The 22,120-nt window shown below is 44.2% G+C and overlaps 1 protein-coding gene across 1 annotated transcript in view; it reads right to left on the reverse strand.

Annotated features, from left to right (window-relative positions):
• Positions 1-18,760, reverse strand: part of LOC126161269 (brain-specific angiogenesis inhibitor 1-associated protein 2) — a 667,893-nt gene extending 649,133 nt beyond the window's left edge. Inside the window, exon 1 of the mRNA XM_049917008.1 lies at positions 18,497-18,760. Within this exon, the coding sequence (XP_049772965.1) occupies positions 18,497-18,541 (45 nt within the window). The 5' untranslated portion in view covers positions 18,542-18,760. The remainder of the gene's footprint in view (positions 1-18,496) is intronic.
• Positions 18,761-22,120: the final 3,360 nt, after the last annotated feature.

The following is a 22,120-nucleotide window of genomic DNA, read 5'->3' on the forward strand; positions in this document are numbered from 1 at the left end:
GACTTATGACCTAAGATGTTGAGTCCCATAGTGCTCAGAGCCATTTGAGCCAATAACGAAAAGATAATACGACAGTGTACTTGAGACGATTTTCATGTCAGTTATGATGACACTAACGTAAGGATAATACAACATCCAATCCCCTAGAGGAGATTCTACTTTAGTTGGCTGATGGAAGAAACGTTAGGGTTTATCGTCCCCTCGGCGTCGAGGTCATTAGAGATGGAGCTCATCTTCGAATTGGAGAATGATAGGGAAGGAAAGCAGTCGTGTTCTTTTCAAAGGAATCATCTCAGCATTTGTGTGCAGTAAACGACAGGAAAACTAAATCTGCATGTCTGGACGGAGATTAATGCTGCCGTCCTCTTAAGTACTAGTCCACTGAATTAACCACTGAGTCACCTGGCTCATTTTTCATTTGCATGATTTTTATGGATTGAAACAGACATTCTAGTCTTTTTGCGTCTTCAGGTGCCTAACTGCGTCTTACACTGAACTACACTTTCACTTGACGTAGAAAAAAAAATGGTTCAAATGGCTCTGAGCACTATGGGACTCAACATCTTAGGTCATAAGTCCCCTAGAACTTAGAACTACTTAGACCTAACTAACCTAAGGACATCACACACACCCATGCCCGAGGCAGGATTCGAACCTGCAACCGTAGCAGTCCCGCGGTTCCGGACTGCAGCGCCAGAACCGCTAGACCACCGCGGCCGGCGACGTAGAAACTTGCAACAGCCGTTTGTATGAGATTCAGATATTCGCATCGTACAAGGTGCCACAGTGAATGAGAAACTTATTCAGCAGGAGTGACCTTAATATTCTTATCTGGCTACCTACACTTATTTTTTTCAATGCCGTCATTAATAATTTCAGGTTAATAGCAAAGTGGTTTCTTCATGGGTAATACAGCATATTTTCCCACTCCCTCCTTCCTACCTCCCTCCCCATATTTGTCTAAATGAGTTAGGGCCCTCTGTCTAATGACTTTGATGGAAATGAGCGTTTGGCGTCATTGGCCGGGAGGCCCCTCGCGGGGCAGGTCCGGCCGCCTTGGCGCAGGTCTTATTACATTCGGCGCCACATTGGGCGACCTGCACGCCGGATGGGGATGAAATGATGATGAACACAACACAACACCCAGTCCCTGAGCGGAGAAAATCTCCGACCCAGCCGGGAATCGAACCCGGGCCCGGAGGACGGCAATCCGTCACGCTGACCACTCAGCTACTGGGGCGGACAATGACTTTGATGAATATGGTTGATAAGCGGCCATCCACAACCAACCATTGAGACTGTGCTTACAGACAAGGTTCAGTACCAAGCTGCAACTCCTACCACACAGAAGTAGTATATTCTGAAGCCATTAAGATGCAAACGCATCGACTTTTGCAGAACGCTATGCGATAACAAAAGTGATCACAGAATAAGTGAGACAAGTAAAGCACTCCTGAAAAGAACATACGGTGATATGGTCTTTGTTTTCGGTTCCATGTGGGTTGGAATGTCAGAAGATGTGGCAAAGATGGAGGACATTTTTTTTACCAGACTTTATGACCAAAAGTCGATCGGTAAAATAGGCCGACAGACCGACCACGTTGTGACGAAGCCCTTTACCTGTTGATCGTGAAGATGATCCACTAGACAAAACTACAATTATATCCCGGTCATGTGGAAAGTGCTGCCAAATAAGTTCGCATTTGCGATGTTGTTGCCGGCCAGAGTGGCCGAGCGGTTAAAGGCGCTACAGTCTGGAACCGCACGAGCGCTACTGTCGCAGGTTCGAATCCTGCCTCGGGCATGGATGTGTGTGATGTCCTTAGGTTAGTTAGGTTTAAGTAGTTCTACGTTCTAGGGGACTTATGACCACAGCAGTTGAGTCCCATAGTGCTCAGAGCCATTTGAACCATTTTGCGATGTTGTTGGCGGAGTGCGTGCGTGAGGTCATTAAATTTCACTATAAAGATTATCAATCAATGCTGACATATATTTGGTTTATCACCATAGCTTTATACAGTGTTCCCCAAAGTTGGATTGTTTATTGATGTTGTCCCGTACTTCTAGACCTTGGACAGAAATGCCTTACGATCGGTAAATGCTTCGACTCATTAGTAATTTTCAGTAGCCCACAATGCTTCTTGGCAGATAGCTGTGTCTTAACGTATTGGGAGGGAACATCTTTTCAAGGCGCCTACTAGAACTCTCTCTTAGTAATCAGTATTATCAGTACAGTGGGCAGCACTTACAAGTGTTGTCCTTAATACAAGTTTCTGTGAGACAAACACTTTTCCCTCAAATTATGAGTTACCCCAGAATGCTAGATGCGATAAGTCTCATGGCATAAGACATTAGTGAATGAAAATCGAAAACGTAAGTCAAATTTTAGACATTTTCATTTTGAGAAGAATGGATGCCGTTACGAATAAAACAGTTATACAGTGTTCCCCAAAGTAGGATTATTTATTGAGGTTGTCCCGTACTTCTAGACCTGGGACAGAAATGCCTTAGGATCGGTAAATGCTTCGAGGACGGCTGTCGCAATTTCCAAAAGCCATCTAGACTCTCTTTCGTTACTCCCCAACAGTTCCCAGCGCTAGTGGTGCGTTCTGCAATGGATCCTCATTCGGTGAGAGGAACATCCCGCTTACCAAAGTTCGATGAAATGGCGTCAGCCTCTCGCAGTTCTCAGAAAAGCTTTATACCCTTTTCGCTTCATGTGGCGCGCTTACGGAAATAGCTTGTGAACGATAAAATGGGGTACACTTTTGCATCCAACCCATAGAGTTGTGTAAACGTCATGCGTAACGCATCTATTGTGAGTCATATAACGATATACGGCTCCAATAGAGATTATTGCGCTCCTCATACGAGGCAGTAACAGAGAGATGGCGCAATGGTTAAGCGAAACGACTCGTAAACCGGAGGAGCGTCTTCCGAATCCCGAGGCTGCCACCTAGATTCGTATGTGTGGCGATTTCCATAGATTAAAGCGAACCCCAAAGCTTGAAATCGGCAAGGGCTTTTTCCGGCTTGTTCGTTCCGCAGTTTAATTAGTTCTACGTCTACAGCGACTTCCTTCTTTCTCCTTCATAAGAGAAAAAATCAGTTTTCACACATTATTAAGATTTATAGCATCTCCACAGGGGCGAACAATGTGCGATGATGTATACTTGTTTTGTTGACATTGTTTCCTTACTAACTTTTGGACTTTTTTTTGTCATGTCAAGTCTTCCATATCCCTATTTATGTTAATATTTTTCTACGGCTTTGACATTTTACTTCAAATGTGCCACGATATCCACTTGTTTTCTTACTATCTTTTGGACATTGCTTTCAAGTCATGTCAAGCCTTTCCTATCCGTATTTAGGCTAATATTTTTCTACGGCTTTGACATTTTGCTTAAAATCTCCTTCTCTTTCATCTGAAATTACGTTTTCTTCTTCCATTCCCGAATGGTACATGAAAAGAACGACTACCAATAGTTCTGGCGCTGCAGTCCGGAACCGCGGGACTGCTACGGTCGCAGGTTCGAATCCTGCCTCGGGCATGGGTGTGTGTGATGTCCTTAGGTTAGTTAGGTTTAAGTAGTTCTAAGTTCCAGGGGACTTATGACCTAAGATGTTGAGTCCCATAGTGCTCAGAGCCATTTGAACCATTTTTTTTTACTACGAATAAAGGTCCGTATCAGCTCTAATTTCTCTGATCTGCTATTTGTGATCATTTCGCGAGACATATTTGGGAGGAAGTAATATTTTGTTCCACGCTTCTTGCAACGTATGTTCTGGGAGTTTCGCAATTAAACCTCTCCGTGAACCACAACGCCTTTCTCGAGGTATCTCCCACTGAGTTGAACATCACCCTGACGCTTTCCCAATTACTCAACGATGCCATGATTAAATTCGTCTCTCTTCCTTGCATCATCTCTGCCGTAGTGCCCGAGACAGCAGGCGCAGACGGCAACACGCGCAACACAGTTGCTCATCGTGTGGGGTTATAGCAAACTTAGCCCCTACAGTTCGGATGACGCGGAAGTTCACAACTCCGGAAATCAAGAGGCCAGGCCAGCAGAGGGCATCAACAACGCCCCAGCGAGGAAACCAGGCCGATTCGCGGGTCGATGGAAGGCATGTTGTTGTTGTTGTGGTCTTCAGTCCTGAGACTGGTTTGATGCAGCTCTCCATGCTACTCTATCCTGTGCAAGCTTCTTCATCTCCCAGTACCTACTGCAGCCTACATCCTTCTGGATCTGCTTAGTGTATTCATCTCTGGGTCTCCCCCTACGATTTTTACCCTCCACGCTGCCCTCCAATACTAAATTGGTGATCCCTTGATGCCTCAGAACATGTCCTACCAACCGATCCCTTCTTCTGGTCAAGTTGCGCCACAAACTTCTCTTCTCCCCAATCCTATTCAATACTTCCTCATTAGTTATGTGATCTATCCATCTAATCTTCAGCATTCTTCTGTAGCACCACATTTCGAAAGCTTCTATTCTCTTCTTGTCCAAACTATTTACCGTCCATGTTTCACTTCCATACATGGCTACACTCTTCTTCAGAAACGCTTTCCTTGCCATTGCCAGTCTACATTTTATATCTTCTCTACTTCGACCATCATCAGTTATTTTGCTCCCCAAATAGCAAAACTCTACTACTTTAAGTGTCTCATTTCCTAATCTAATACCCTCAACATCATCCGACTTAATTCGACTACATTCCATTATTCTCGTCTTGTTTTTGTTGATGTTCATCTTATATCCTCCCTTCAAGACACCATCCATTCCGTTCAACTGCTCTTCCAAGTCCTTTGCTGTCTCTGACAGAATTACAATGTCATCGGCGAACCTCAAAGTTTTTATTTCTTCTCCATGGATTTTAATACCATTTTAATACGTACCCCGAAGGCATGGAAGACATGTAGACGGTTAAAGGCTAATGTAACTGTGCTGTGTCCAATCCAGTCTTTCAGTCGATGTCTCTTCCTTAACAACTGCAGCAAAATTTCAGCGTTGCTGTTATATAAGTTACTCATTCCAAAGTGACAGACAGGAACATTCAAATCATCGTCGTGTTGCTGAAAGAAGGCCAAGATGTCGTGGCTTCTCGACGAGAAACAATTCACGAAGCTGTTCGTGTTTCAGATAGTAAACATAAATTAGTAATTGAAAGGGATGGCATACTGGTTATGGCAGTAAATTTTTCAATCGCGCAGAGTAGGCTTCAGATCTACTTTCGACCTGTGAAATTTAAGGCTCTACAGCTTCCTAAAACCACATAAAGGCAATACTGAAATTGGACCAGTGAAAAGGGAAGAGGAAAGAAAGGCTGGGGTACAACAGCCGGTCGACGATGCGGTCATTAGTGGCTGAATACGAGCTCGGACAAGAAAGAGGAGTCGGTCGTTACCTTGAAACGAACTATCCTAGCATTTGCCTAAAACAGATTAGAAAAATCACGGAAAACTTATATCTGTACGCCGGATGTGGATCTGAATCCCCGTTCTTCGAAATATTTTACTGTTCTGTGAAAAAACTTTGGTTCGCAATTGTTCATTCAGCCTAAAATCTTTTTTTTTTTCATTTATGCATGTGAAAGAGAAAGGTAGCTGAAAATCACAACTGTAGTAAAGACACCCTGCTACTGTGAAATTTCGTCTTGACATCTTAGCCGCAGGTATATGAGCACCTTACGGCGAGTTATTTGGACATACACCACTGGCCATTAAAATTGCTACACAAGGAAGAAATGCAGATGATAAACGAGTATTGATTGGACAAATATATTATACTACAACTGACAAGTGATTACATTTTCACGCAATTTGGGTGCATAGATCCTGTGAAAGCAGTACCCAGAACAACGACCTCTGGCCGTAATAACGCCCTTAATACGCCTGGGCATTGAGTCAAACAGAGCTAGGATGGCGTGTACAGGTACAGCTGCTCATGCATCTTCAACACGAGACCACAGTTCATCGAGAGTAGTGACTGGTGTATTGTGATGAGCCAGTTGCTCGGCCACCAGATGTTTTCCATTGGTGAGAAATCTGGAGAATGTGCTGGCCAGGGCTGCAGTCGAACATTTTCTGTATCCAGAAAGGCCCGTACAGGACCTGCAACATGCGGTCGTGCATTATCCTGCTGAAATGTAGGGTTTCGCAGCGATCGAATGAAGGGTAGAGCCACGGGTCGTAACACATCTGAAATGTAACGTCCAGTGTTCAAAGTGCCGTCAGTGCGAACAAGAGGTGACCGAGACGTGTAACCAAAGGTACCCCATACCATGACGCCGAGTGATTCGCCAGTATGGCGATGGCGAATACACGCTTCCAATGTGCGTTCACCACGATGTAGCCAAACACGGATGCGACCATCATCATGCTGCAAACAGAACCTGGATTCATCCGAAAAAATGACGTTTTGCCATTCGTGCACCCAGGTTCGTCGTCGAATACACCATCTGTGATGCAGCGTCAAGGGTAACCGCAGCCACGGTCTCCGAGCTGATAGTCCATGCTGCTGCATACGTCGTCGAAGTGTTCGTGCAGATGGTTGTTGTCTTGAAAACGTCCCCATCTGTTGACTCAGGGATCGAGACGTGGCTGCACGATCCGTTACAGCCGTGCGGATAAGATGCCTGTCCTCTCGACTGCTAGTGATACGAGGCCGTCGAGATCCAGCACGGCGTTCAGTATTACCCTCCTGAGCCCACCGATTCCATATTCTGCTAACAGTCAATGGCTCTCGACCAACGCGAGCAGCAATATCGCGATACGATAAACGGCAATCGCGATAGGCTTCAATCCGACCTTTATCAAAGTCGGGAACGTGATGGTACGCATTTCTCCTCCTTACACGAGGCATCACAACAACGTGTCACCAGGCGACGCCGGTCACCTGTTGTTCGTGTATGAGAAATCGGTTGGAAACTTTCCTCATGTCAGCACGTTGTAGGTGTCTCCACCGTCGCCAACCTTGTGTGAATGATCTGAAAAGCCAATCATTTGCATATCACAGCATCTTCTTCGTATCGGTTAATTTTCGCGTCTGTAGCACGTCATCTTCATGGTGTATGTAAGGGTTCTATAGCCAAAAATTGATGTACTTGCATTGACGAAATACTACAGCAAAACAACAAAGAGGTGCTTTCTGGTTCTATATTTTTCTCGCCAGTCACTTCGTAGTGGGTAACAAGCGTCACACCAACAATTTTCGTAACTGTCGAGGTTAGTTAACTAGGTGTAACGACAGTAGCACTCGCACCTTTTGTGTGGTTGGTGGTGAGTAAGGGAGGAAATGAGGGGGAGGGGAGGATAGTGGTAAAGGGGGTGAGGGGGCGGGGGCAGGAGGTGATCGCGGAAGTAGAAGGATGAGAAGGCAGAGAAGGTACAAAGTCGAATTTATGTAAGTGTGTGTGTGTGTGTTGTGTGTGTGTGCGTTCTTGGCTGGGTGTGCGTGTTCGTAGCGGGCAGGAACACAAAGCATATCATGTGCTTTTGACACCAATGAGATGTGGGTGGTGAAAGGGGGAGGCGAGGGGACGGTGATGTCAGTTGCTCCTTGCACACTCGCCGTCGCGCGGTTCAGCAGAATTGAGTTTCGACGCCCGAGCAAGGGTGACGGAGGAAACCTGCTAACGCTCCCCCCTGCGCCCTGACCCCCTCGGGCTTCCACTTGAGCACATTCTGGCGCCCCACCTGCTGCGGCGGCTGCATTACAAACACGAGGTACCCCACAATGGACCACTCTTGCATGCGATGACGTACTTCTGAGGAGCATGTTCGTATGTGCTTGCCGTACTATTTAATTCACTCATATATTCCGTTAAAGAGGCGGACGCCTCACTGCAATGTTACATAACTGGTGCCCATTACATAAAGAACAGGAATGTTGGAGCAGTCGTTTTGGCAACACCTACGAGGGTTATTCGAAAAGTAAGGTCCGTATGGTCGAGGAGTGGAAAGCACAGTGAAAATCAAAAATGTTTTATTTGCAACGCTTAGCTACACCTTCTAGCTACTTCTCTACATAATCGCCGCTCTCGATGAGACACTTCTCGTAGTATTGTACCATCTTTGCGATATCCTAGTGCCGGCCGCGGTGGTCTAGCGGTTCTAGGCGCTCAGTCCGGAGCCGCGCGTCTGCTACGGTCGCAGGTTCGAATTCTGCCTCGGGCATGGATGTGTGTGATGTCCTTAGGTTAGTTAGGTTTAAGTAGTTCTAAGTTCTAGGGGACTGATGACCATAGATGTTAAGTCCCGTAGTGCTCAGAACCATTTTTTGATATCCTAGTCACAGACGGCAGTAGCCTTTGCTTTCTGCCAATTCTCTAGGCTGATCTGCAGTTTGTTGTCTGTGCCAGCGGTTCATCTGAGCATACATCAAAATTGGAGGTAGCCAAAGCCGGGCTGCACAGTGGGGGACCAAACACTTCCCACTGCAAACACTGCACGGGTGTCCTCATTGGCTCTACAGTGTGCGGCCGAGTATTGTCACGAAGAAGCGAATGCATCTCAGCTACGTTGTGTGGGCTGCGTTAAATCAGGCGAAATCTCTCACAGGCACTCATACTTGGTGGAAAACTCTATTTTCTTGGTACCTTTATGTGCCCACTAATGAGCGACATGACGCGATCGACAGACATACTAGAGACACTGTCTAACACACCTATGCAAGGTGGTGTTTGTGGGAAGAGACCAGACAGCGAGGTCATCGGTCTCATCGGATTAGGGAAGGACGGGGAAGGAATTCGGCCGTGCCCTTTCAGTGGAACCATCCCGGCTCTTGCCTGGATTTAGAGAAATCACGGAAAACCTAAATCAGGATGGCCTGACGCGGGATTGAACCGTCGTCCTCCCGAATGCGAGTCCAGTGTGCTAACCACTGCGCCACCTCGCTCGGTTCTATGCAAGGTTTCATCTGATTTTCGCTGTGGTTTCCACGGCACCAACTCACCAACTGGAGATGGTGATAAGCGTCAGTACACAAGAAGGCGTTTTTTTCGTAGATGGACAAATGTAAAGTCGTTTCTGTAGTTAATTGTTTAATAAAGCACAATGAACAGTTAGTAAGCCAAAGGAGTTAACAGTCTCAAAGAGCGCAGTGATGATTATATACTACAAATCGACATTATGCGGTAGAAATGTGATGCATCGCCGGCCGGAGTGGCCGAGCGGTTCTGGGCGCTAGAGTCTGGAACCGCGCGACCGCAACGGTCGCAGGTTCGAATTCTGCCTCGGGCATGGATGTGTGCGATGTCCTTAGATTAGATAGGTTTAAGTAGTTCTAAGATCTAGGGGAATGATGACCTCAGAAGTTAAGTCCCATAGTGCTAATAGCCATTTCATCCATTTCTGATGCATCGTCTACGAAATACTCACCAAATCTCACTGAGATTATGTTCTTGCTGTTGCACCTCTTAAAGTAGGTATTACTTCCAAACCCCGAATGAGGTGACGCATTAGTCAAGGCACGAAATTTTTGTTGTGGATGACCAGGGATTAAAAAGGAGTCTCGACTGCCAGATTTATAATTTCCATTTTTTATGCCCATTGACGATCATTCTGTGATGTTTGCTTTGAAAAGCATCCATTGGCTACCTTTAGCAACATTCTTCTACGAGGGTAATCCCAAAAGTAAGGTCTCCTATTTTTTTATAAGTACATAGACCTGTTTATTTCTACAACGGTTTACATCAGTTTACAGCTTGAACATTTAGCTATTTTTCGACATAATCACCATTTCTGTCGATGCGTTTTTGTAGACGCTGTGGCAGTTTTTGTATGCCCATGTCATACCGCCACCATGCTGTTCAGAAAGTTATGAAACTCTTCTTTCACCTCGTCGTCGGAGCTGAATCGCTTTCCGGCCAAATATTCCTTTAACCTAGGGAACAGGTTAATTTGTGCGCCATGCTTTACGATGCCTCACAGCATAAACACAGGTTTAATTGTAATAGTTGGGTTGTTGTGTTAAATTTTTAACATAAGGCTGTACCACTGAATGCTGATACTACGACATTATTCTAAATTTTTAAATTCGACCTATCATTACTTGAAATATTGAAAATTACATGTTTGTTACCCCCGGAAGCCGTCAGATAGGCAACATGCAACGGAGATGGTGTTCGCGGTTACTCGCCTTGTATAAGGAGTGTTCAAATGAAAAGGTACGAAACATCATAACAACCAAACCGGTTGATACTTGCATATACCGCTCCGGGGTATATCTAGGGACGTGAATCTAGTGTATGTCATGTCTAAAAAAATTCGGAGCTGTGCCCTCAGCAGGCAAGGTGACGCTCACTGTTTCTTTCGACGTCGCAGGTCCGATACTCATTGAATTCCCCGAGCACGGAAAACTTATTAACGGTGACTTGTACTGTGAGCCTATGCGAGTCCATAGAGGGCTAAGCTATAGGGAGAGACGGGTCATATACAATATGTACAACAACCAAGAGGGAATAATAAGAGTGGACGATCAAGAACGAAGTGCTCGTATTAAGAAGGGTGTAAGACAAGGCTGTAGCCTTTCGCCCCTACTCTTCAATCTGTACATCGAGGAAGCAATGATGGAAATAAAAGAAAGGTTCAGGAGTGGAATTAAAATACAAGGTGAAAGGATATCAATGATACGACTCGCTGATGACTTTGCTATCCTGAGTGAAAGTGAAGAAGAATTAAATGATCTGCTGAACGGAATGAACAGTCTAATGAGTACACAGTATGGTTTGAGAGTAAATCGGAGAAAGACGAAGGTAATGAGAAGTAGTAGAAATGAGAACAGCGAGAAACTTAACATCAGGATTGATGGTCACGAAGTCAATGAAGTTAAGGAATTCGGCTACCTAGGCAGTAAAATAACCAATGACGGACGGAGCAAGGAGGACATCAAAAGCAGACTCGCTATGGCAAAAAAGGCATTTCTGGCCAAGAGAAGTCTACTAATATCAAATACCGGCCTTAATTTGAGGAAGAAATTTCTGAGGATGTACGTCTGGAGTACAGCATTGTATGGTAGTGAAACATGGACTGTGGGAAAACCGGAACAGAAGAGAATCGAAGCATTTGAGATGTTGTGCTATAGACGAATGTTGAAAATTAGGTGGACTGATAAGGTAAGGAATGAGGAGGTTCTACGCAGAATCGGAGAGGAAAAGAAAATGTGGAAAACACTGATAAGGAGAAGGGACAGGATGATAGGACATCTGCTAAGACATGAGGGAATGACTTCCATGGTACTAGAGGGAACTGTAGAGGGCAGAAACTGTAGAGCAAGACAGAGATTGGAATACGTCAAGCAAATAATTGAGGACGTAAGCTGAGATGAAAAGGTTAGCACAGGAAAGGAATTCGTGGCGGGCCGCATCAAAACAGTCAGTAGACTGATGACCCAAAAAAAAAAAAGAGCAAACGGCCAGCGCTGCTCATGGAGGGAGTGCTCCTGCTACACGATAAAGTGCGTGCGCGTGTTTCCAAGGTCACACACTGTGCAAGCAGTGGCAAGCAGCTGGAGCACTCGCCCTACAGACCGGACATGTAGTCCTGCGACCTCCATGTGTTTAGTCCGCTAAAACAACATCTCAAAGGGAAGCGTTTCAACTCGGACCACGAACTGAAGGACACAGTTGAGGAATGGCTCCTGTCACAGCCACAGGAATTCTGGAAAATTCTTCGGCTCGTGAAATAGTGTGGTGGTTGTGCTCAGACCTCTGGAATTACATTCTGAATAAATACTTCAGTTATACCTAAGGCGCTGTTCCGTGCCTTTTCTTTTGAACACCCCTCATAATGTAGATCAGGAGCCTCCTGACGCTAAAAATACTGAACTGTCTATACAGCCAAAGGACGTCTATATTTCGTGGTAGAGCGTCTTGGAAAAGTATTTTGCGTTTATTTCTTACAATAACATTTGCGAAAAAAATGGCTCTGAGCACTATGAGACTGAACTTCTGACGTCATCAGTCCCCTAGAAATTGGAACTACTTAAACCTAATTAACCTAAGGACATCACACACATCCATGCCCGAGGCAGGATTCGAACCTGCGACCGTAGCGGTCGCGTGGTTCCAGACTGTAGCACCTAGAACCGCTCGGCCACCCCGGCCGGCAACATTTGCGAAATAATATTGTTGGCCTGACCAGTTTCGGCCGCTAAAACTAAAATTCTAGTCAGCACTTGTGTCAGAATGTACCGAACCCCAATCCTGATGACTGGCTCCTCATTAAAATACTGTGTTCAGTGTTGAGGTGGCCATTTACATCGATTAAAGTGAATCATTTCACGGCAGTCGTGGCGTACAGAGCTGAAGATGGCCTGTAATGTTCGATACCCGTCATGATCACCTGTATCTTCTGCAAATGTGAAAAAAATTGGTTTCAACTTGTAAAATCGCTCAGACAGAATTTGTTAGGACATACTCGATTTAATTTCAGTTCATAAATCCTTGCTAGGAGGGACCCTAGGACGACAGCCGGTATATATATATTCACCAGTAAATGACTCAACAGCTTTATTGCCGGTCGGAGTGGCTGTGCGGTTCTGGGCGCTACAGTCTGGAGCCGAGCGACCGCTACGGTCGCAGGTTCGAATCCTGCCTCGGGCATGGATGTGTGTGATGTCCTTAGGTTAGTTAGGTTTAATTAGTTCTAGGTTCTAGGCGACTGATGACCTCAGAAGTTAAGTCGCATAGTGCTCAGAGCCATTTGAACCATTTGAACAGCTTTATTTTCATAAAATTGGAAGGAAAATCAGCATTGGCCATATTTTGTTGTTTTATTGTCAGCAAAATTGATTTTCGGTCACTTAGTGACCATCCTCAGTGCTGTAATATACAATTAAAGTTGGTAGGCACTGGTATCAAGCTATAACCACAAGCTTAGAGCGATCACATAAAATGCCGTGCACTTTTGGCAAGGGGGGTGCACCCAGCCCTTGTGAGGCAAAATGAGGAGCTACTTCATTAAAAAGTAGCGGCTCCGGTCTCGTAAACAGACATACGGCCGAGAGAGCGGTGTGCTGAGTTAACTTATCTCTTTATTTTCATCTCTGGTTTACGCCAGACGCAACCGGTTTCGGCATTCCATTACGCCACCATCAGGCCATCTATGGAAAATGGTGGCTGACTTCATATTAACAGACAAAATATCATGCAAAAGCGAATCATTATCCGGACTAGCATATGTAAGACGGCTATACACTCGTAAACAATATGCGCGATGTTTTGTTTCACAGTATTGTCATGATGCGCAAAGTATCTCTTAAAAAGCCAACGGCCTTGCCGCAGTTGTAACACCGGTTCCCGTCAGATCACTGAAGTTAAGCGCTATCGGGCTGGGCTAGCACTTGGATGGGTGACTGTGGTGTCACCGCCAGACACCACACTTGCTAGGTGGTAGCTTTAAATCGGCCGCGGTCCATTAGTACATGTCGGACCCGCGTGTCGCCACTGTCAGTAATTGCAGACCGAGCGCCACCACACGGCAGGTCTAGAGAGACGTACTAGGACTCGTCCCCAGTTGTACGACGACTTTGCTAGCGACTACACTAACGAAGCCTTTCTCTCATTTGCCGAGAGATAGTTAGAATAGCCTTCAGCTAAGTCCATGGCTACGACCTAGCAAGTCGCCATTAACCATATCTAGAGAGAGTCTCACTTGTATCATCAAGAACGCCGTATACAAATGATGAATTAAAAGTTAAGTATCCCAGCAGCTACGTACTTTTCTTTATAGCATTCATTACGTATCCTGTTCCAGACCTCACGGCCGTCTGCGTTAGATTATAGCGTGCATTTCGGCCTCCTGTATCTACAAGGTGTTGGCACATTTGCCAACACATCAGTGACCATCCAGTCTGCCGAGTGCTGTTGGCAAGCGGGTTGCACTCAGCCCTTGTGGGGCAAACTGTGGAGCTACGTGATTGAAAAGTAGCGGCTCCGGTCTCGCAAACTGACATACGGCCGGGAGAGCAGTGTGCTGACCACATGCCCCTCCATATCCGCATCCAATGTCGTCTATGGTCTGAGGGTGACACGGCGGCCGGTCGGTACCGTTGGGCCTTCATGGCCTCTTCGGGCGGAGTTAAGTTATCTCTTAACGAGAACAGATGTGTTCTTGTCTGTCTCCGTAGATGGAACAACGGTGACGACCGTGGCAAGGAAGGACAGGACCACTGCCTGAAACGCAGACCAGGTTCGAATTCTGGCCTTGGTACAAATTTTCATTCGTCCCTTCGGTCAGCATATATGCATCATAGATGTCTGAGACTTGGAAAGGTCTCTGGAACCACACAGGTTGACTTGAAATAAATATTTTAGCTTATCGCCGACATGTCATAATAATTTGTGGTTCCAAAATATTGTCAATAGTGACTTATCTCGGCAATTCTTTCTTGAAAGTAACGTAAATTTTTCACCTGAACACACCTGAAGATGAGAGTTTGTGGTGTCACCGCCAGACACCACACTTGCTAGGTGGTAGCTTTTGAATCGGCCGCGGTCCGCTAGTATACGACGGACCCGCGTGTCGCCACTGTCAGTAATTGCAGACCGAGCGCCACCACACGGCAGGTCTAGAGAGACGTACTAGCACTCGCCCCAGTTGTACAGCCGACGTTGCTAGCTATGGTTCACTGAGAATTACGCTCTCATTTGCCGAGACGATAGTTAGCATAGCCTTCAGCTACATTTGCTACGACCTAGCAAGGCGCCATTACCAGTATAGATATTGAGATTCTATTAATGTATCATCAAGAGCGATGTTCTACAAATGTGGATTAAAGTTAAGTATTCCAGAAGCTACGTACTTTTCTTTATAGCATTCATTACGTATCCTGTTTCAGACCTCACGCCAGCCTGCGTGAGCTTAGCGTGCAAATCGGTCTCCTAAAACAAAAAAGTGTGGGCACTTCTGCCGACACTTCAGAGTTACTTTCTGAAACATGTACTATGAGAAATAAACCTAATCGATGCCAACCATCCCAAGTGGGTTTATCATCATTTTCGTGTTGAGTTTGTATATGTTGGAATTATTCAGACTGACAATGCACTGAGGTCAGTTTGAGCCTCTTCGGACGAGAACAACGATGATCCCTGCTGTAACAACAGTACGAATGCGTGATGAGGAGTAATGCCTTCGAACTTTTTATGTGAAAACTCTTAAAGCTTTTCAAGTAAAACAAACTTTATCAGTATTGTACACCTTTATTCTTCATGTCGACATATACGCAACCCTCTGCCGTTAGGGGACTCTAAATTGTAGCGTGTGACACGACGCTGTTTAACGTAACTACGTCGGTGCGTAAAAAATAGCATCCTTTATTCGAGTATCGAATTCTAAGAGACCGTCCACACGTAGAGCGCCCTCTCTTTCACCATGGCGGTCCCAAACCACACACGAGCCTGAGACATCTGCAACAATCCGATGCCTTGGTTCACCGTCATCGATCATCCTCGACTTGGCCCCATCCGATTTTCATCTTCTTCCAAAAGTTAAAGAACGCCTTCGATAATTTTACTTTGGTAGTAATGAAGCGGCGCAAGAGACGTGAGGTTGTGGCCCCGTCGACAGACTCAAACATTCTACAGTGACGGTATCAATAAACTGTCTAGTTGGGAGCAATGTGTTCGTCGCCAGAGTTACTATGTTGACAAATAACCTAAATATGTAGACACGAAGATAAAGATGTAAAATGTTAGTAGCGTTTTGTTTTATTTAAGAAGCTTTAAGGGTTTTCACATAAAAAGTTCGGAGACATTACTTTTCAGCACGTCGCAGTATGAGCTCCCACGTTCTGGCGGCAGCGGGAACATCCGGCTACGACACACACAGTCGTTCGTGGAACTTGGACGAGGATCCTAAGGGACTCATTTCTTGTTACAACTACATCTTCTTAACGGCTCTTGCAGCGAACTTCGCGCAGTATATTTGCAATAGTAGGTGGGCACCATTTGCAGCTTCATGCATTCTTCAGACTTTCGCCTCTGATTATTATCCACAAATTTCCCAAGAGGCGCATAAAGAATTCCTCGCACGTGTTATACATTTCACGGTATTAAATTAGCTCCGAGAAAAGCGTGAATAATGTAGAATGAACTTCTGCCATTCAAAGAAGATGAGAGTCAATTGTGCCAGAGTAATTCTTAGGGCTGCTTTTCGAGAGGGGAAGGGGGGGGGGGGGAAGTGGCCTATTTCATTGCAAAAGACTGAGAGACAGCGAAGAAATCTCTGATTTATTTACATATCTGCAATGGTTTTGTGTCTATCGTTTTAATCCTTCTCGAGAAACCTTCTTAGGAATTTGCGTTGTCGATAATGAGCGGAAACTGTACATTAAATTATGTATAAAGAGCTTCCAGTTTCCCTTAAGAAAACTTCCTGTCGTCTGGTAATTTTCATTTATTTAAAAAGCAATAAAAGCCAGTAATCAGACATTTTATTTTAGTCCTACCTTCAGTTGTTGAAGGCATACACTCAAAATAATAAGGTAACCTTTATATCTTAGTCTTCCATTACGTGGTCATCGAATCTTATGATCTTGTAAATATTATAGAAATTCGATTTTCTTGTTTGGTTTTGTGATGATATCTTGAGGTGTTGATGTCAAACTCCGTTTAACAATGGTCTACAAGCATTCAGATAGGAAATTTTAGGTATCAGCCAAAGATTCGAGGCTAACTCCCCTCAATCTTGCTCTATGACGACATAAAAAAACACCTTTCAAAAGTTGTGGTCACAAAATAGTTTGGAAAAAAAGAAGCACACATCAATAATAATCAGTTTATGGTACATTTAGAGACGGATGTGAAACAGAAACAGCAATTACGTTTTCTTTTCACTGAGTTGTTGCCATTGTCTTCTGTGATATTATCTAGATATAGGAAAGAAATATAGTTCATCAGCTAGCTGTAATGCATTCTGAAATCCACGTACCATATTACACAAATTTATACCACTAGAAGGGCATCGTTATAAATCATCTAGAAAAATCACACTTTGCGTCCCTTAATATATTAAAAACAAGTATTAAACACACATCTAAAGGCACTCCTGTACTTTATAGAAAGTGCTTTCAGCCACAGTTACAGATTTGCAACGTTACTCCATTTCGTCACTCGTGATAAGCCAGAAACGATTAAAACAGCTAGACTACCATATCTATGAAAACTGTGTGACTATTTTTTTCCACAGTAGGAGAACGATGTGACACACCTTCCAGAGTCTAGCAGCCGTTGAGAACACACAGCAATTATCTTCTTCACACATCAGCACCTCCTTTTTTTTTTCTTCACATCATTTAATTCGGTTCCCAGTTAACTCACTAAACTATTTCCGTTTTTCCTAAATTAAAATTGAAGAAGATGTATATCCAGTCGTTAGATTGTTGCATTTAAATAGTCCATTGCTGTTGCTTTTGATGGTTTATAAACGTAAAGTTCAGAATAAAAGTAAGTGTACTAAAACTGAAAATATAGTTTAGAAGTCGGCATTTCATTTTATCCAATTATCAGGATAATAAAAGAACGTGTGACTACGTCCGCTTTAACGCGAGAAATTTGAAAAAGCTGGGAACTTTACTGCGTGTTCGATCTTTATTAGAGCGGATCAAAACAGTAAAAACCACCGTCTCTGCGACATTTTTAACAATGCTGCACTTTAATTGCTTTTCTGTCAGTCGTTTACCCTGATGCACTTATGATGTTTCGCATCCGGAAGAGCAAGTAGCACAAAATAACAGAAGCTGATAGGCTAACATTTCGTATAAAACTGTACTATATAATGTGATGTTGGCTGGATTGTATGTGCATCAAATGCCAATGAGAATCAGATCTTACTTATTCTGACGCCTTAATCACCCATTACCTTATCGTTCCTGAGAAGTTGAAACGAACGAGAAGAATATTAAAATCGTACACATAAAGAGAAGTTTTTGTGCAAAACAGTGGTATTTTAAATCATGAATTGAGAGAAGCAAAGATAATGTATAGCAATTATGGTGGTATTCACGGCAAAGCAGCTAATTAAATTGGTCCCCCAATACAGAATCCCAGCGCCACTGAATGAAATGAAGAGATCATGAGACACACACCAGAAGCCGCTTTCGAGACACATTGCACTGTTATTTAGCCCGGTGTTTCATGGATTAAGTGACCAGTGACTTCTGCAAAGTGAGAAGAACTAGCGTAACACGACAATAATGTCTGCTTTAATTTTTGTTCTACAGCAGGACATTAAGGGAACAGTATATGACAATAATGAGAGTTATACTAAGATGCTAGGCAACTCGTCGTTCTGTATCGGATCGAACCCGGTACCGGTGTGTCCAATGATCTGCTCATCGCGCACTGTACCAGTAGAGCTGCTTGCCAGATTGATCATAGACTACATTTTTTTTCTGTTATTTCACACTGAAATGTAGACAGCAACAATGGAACCTATCGCGAGAGTCCTTAGAGAGAGTGGTAACAAGTTTATCCGCGCACAGTGGTCACTTACCTTGTAGATGCCGTCGACCAGCTTCGTTATCTCTTCCGTCTCCATGGCTGGTGTCCGTCACTTCAGAATCCGGAGTAAGTCATCGTGCGGAGAAAAATAAGGCGGCGAGACTACAGCGAAGCGCACTCGACCTGACTCAACGCGGCCGCGGTTCGCGCGCTCCCAGACCCCGCCCAGCTATCGGCTGCCGACGGCAGAGTGTCGGGCGTCCGCGCAGAGGGAGGGGCAGCCAAGTGGTGGCTCCGCCGATGTGCGCGGGTTGGCGGTCCGCGCGCGACTGCTCGCCCGCCCGAGGCGCGCCGCGTCCACAGTCGCCGCAGTGCGCAGGCGCGAAGCAGGGCCCCGACGCGCTCACGCACTTCTTCGATTTCTCCTAAGCGAGCATAGTGTGGGCACTCTTTGCTCCCCATCCCTTTCCTGGAAGGCTCCCCGTTTTAATCGACTCTACCCTCTGAATCATTGTTTACACTGTTGTTGTTGTTGTTGTTGTGGTCTTCACTCCTGAGACTGGTTTGATGCAGCTCTCCATGCTACTCTATCCTGTGCAAGCTTCTTCATCTCCCAGTACCTACTGCAACCTACATCCTTCTGAATCTGCTTAGTGTATTCATCTCTTGGTCTCCCCCTACGATTTTTACCCCCCACGCTGCCCTCCAATACTAAATTGGTGATCCCTTGATGCCTCAGAACATGTCCTACCAACCGATCCCTTCTTCTAGTCAAGTTGTGCCACAAACTTCTCTTCTCCCCAATCCTATTCAATACTTCCTCATTAGTTATGTGATCTACCCATCTAATCTTCAGCATTCTTCTGTAGCACCACATTTCGAAAGCTTCTATTCTCTTTTTGTCCAAACTATTTACCGTCCATGTTTCACTTCCATACATGGCTACACTCCATACCAATACTTTCAGAAACGACTTCCTGACACTTAAATCTATACTCCATGTTAACAAATTTCTCTTCTTCAGAAACGATTTCCTTGCCATTGCCAGTCGACATTTACCAACCGATCCCTTCTTCTAGTCAAGTTGTGCCACAAACTTCTCTTCTCCCCAATCCTATTCAATACTTCCTCATTAGTTACGTGATCTACCCACCTTATCTTCAGCATTCTTCTGTAGCACCACATTTCGAAAGCTTCTATTCTCTTCTTGTCCATACTAGTTATCGTCCACGTTTCACTTCCATACATGGCTACACTCCATACAAATACTTTTCCATACATGGCTACACTCCATACAAATACTTTCAGAAACGACTTCCTGACACTTAACTCTATACTCGATGTTAACAAATTTCTCTTCTTCAGAAACGATTTCCTTGCCATTGCCAGCCTACATTTTATATCCTATCTACTTCGACCATCATCAGTTATTTTACTCCCTAAATAGCTAATCTCCTTTACTACTTTAAGTGTCTCATTTCCTAATCTAATTCCCTCAGCATCACCCGACTTAATTCGACTACATTTCATTATCCTCGTTTTGCTTTTGTTGATGTTCATCTTATATCCTCCTTTCAAGACACTGTCCATTCCATTCAACTGTTCTTCCAAGTCCTTTGCTGTCTCTGACAGAATTACAATGTCATCAGCGAACCTCAAAGTTTTTACTTCTTCTCCATGAATTTTAATACCTACTCCGAATTTTTCTTTTGTTTCCTTTACTGCTTGCTCAGTATACAGATTGAATAGCATCGGGGCCCGCCATACTTGTTTTACCTCGTATACCTATTTTTTATTACTTTGATTTCAGTATGAGACACCATAACTCTTCTGTTCCTCACAAATTCAGTAGTAGCCATCTGTCCCAACATTAGACTCCGAAGACTCCACCTGATGTGTCGTATGTAACGAGAGGCTGTGCATTTGACAAAAGACAAACTCTCATTGGAGACACTGCCATAACACCAGGCTGAAAACTAGTCCACGGAATAACATCTTGAAAAAGCTGACATCCACCGCCTGGGGAGAAAGTCCTCCCGCCCTTAGAATTTCGGCTCTTCCTTTGTGTGTGTCCGCTGCAGAGTATGCTTCACCTGTGTGCAGTGCAGCCACTCACACCAAATCGGTTGATATTGCAATCAACTGGAATACTTCTAGATAAGCACAAGCACTATGGTATGAATGGGACAGTGCTCAAATGGTTTAAGTCGTACCTAACTGGAAGAGTGCAGAAAGTTGAAATAAGCAGTTCACATATGCAAAAAACTGGTGATTTCTCAAACTGCGGAATAATCAAGAATTGGGCGCCGCAAGGTTCGGTCTTGGTTCCTCTGCTGTTCTTAATATATATTAATGGCTTGCCATTCTATATTCACGAAGATGCAAAGCTGGTACTTTTTGCCGATGATACAAGTATAGCTGTCACACCCAACAGACAAGAATTAACTGGTGAAATTGTAAACGATGTTTATCAGAAAATCATTATATGGTTCTCTGCAAATGGGCTCTCATTAAACTTGGACAAAACACAGTATATACAGTTCCACACAGTAAATGGAATGACACCATTAATATATATAGACTTCGATCAGAAATCGGTAGCTAAGGTAGAATATTCAAAATTTCTAGGTGTATGCATTGTTGAGGGATTGAACTGGAAGAAACACACTGAAGATCTGCTGAAAGGTTCGAGTTCAGCTACTTACGCTATTAGGGTCATTGCAAATTTTGACGATATAATCTCAGTAAATTAGCTTACCACGCCTATTTTCATTCTCTGCTTTCGTATGGCATCATATTCTGGGGTAACTCACCATTGAGTAAAAGTGTGTTCATTGTACAAAAGCGTGCAATGAGAATAATTGCTGGAGCTCATCCAAGATCATCCTGCAGACACTTATTTAAAGAGCTAGAGATCTTCACTGTAGCCTCACAATATAGGTATTCACTTATGAAATTTGTTATTAACAATCCGAACGAATTAAAAAGTAATAGCAGTGTACATGGCTACAACACTAGGAGAAAGGATGATCTTCACTACTTAAAATTAAATACAAATTTGGCTCAGAAGGGGGTAAATTATGCTGCCACAAAAGTCTGTGGTCACTTACCTAATAGCATCAAAAGTCTGACAGGTAGCCATATAGCATTTAATAGTAAATTAAAAGAATTTCTTAATGGCAACTCCTTCTACTCATTAGATGAATTTTTGGATATAGTAAGTGGGTAATTTCCCCAACCCCCCCCCCAGAAAAAATATATATATTGAAAAAATTAGGTGTCGTAATATTTTGTGTAATGTAATATCTTGTATAGACACCTTTTATTAACCTGACACGTTCCACATCATTCCGAAGTGTCGTATTCTTGATCTATGGAACAAGTACTAATCTAATCTAATTTAAATTTAGACCGTCCGAATCTTGTCGGGATGTATGAAGCCAACTCCAGTCGATAGAATCCACCAAATTGTTGGAATAGCTCCCCCCCCCCCCACACACACACACACACTATTAGAAGGGCTGTTGCTGCTGATGTAGAGAGGGCTAAGCAAACTTATGATCTCCGACATCCACTGCATCATCATCCGGCTGTAGTCCGGCGACTGAAGTCGAGAAAGAGCTTCATCGCCAGGACTCAACCACTAGAGAGAACACCAGAGTCTAACGACATCACC

This window comes from Schistocerca cancellata, chromosome 2 (genome assembly GCF_023864275.1).
Source record: "Schistocerca cancellata isolate TAMUIC-IGC-003103 chromosome 2, iqSchCanc2.1, whole genome shotgun sequence".
In the NCBI taxonomy this organism is placed as follows: Eukaryota; Metazoa; Arthropoda; class Insecta; order Orthoptera; family Acrididae; genus Schistocerca; species Schistocerca cancellata.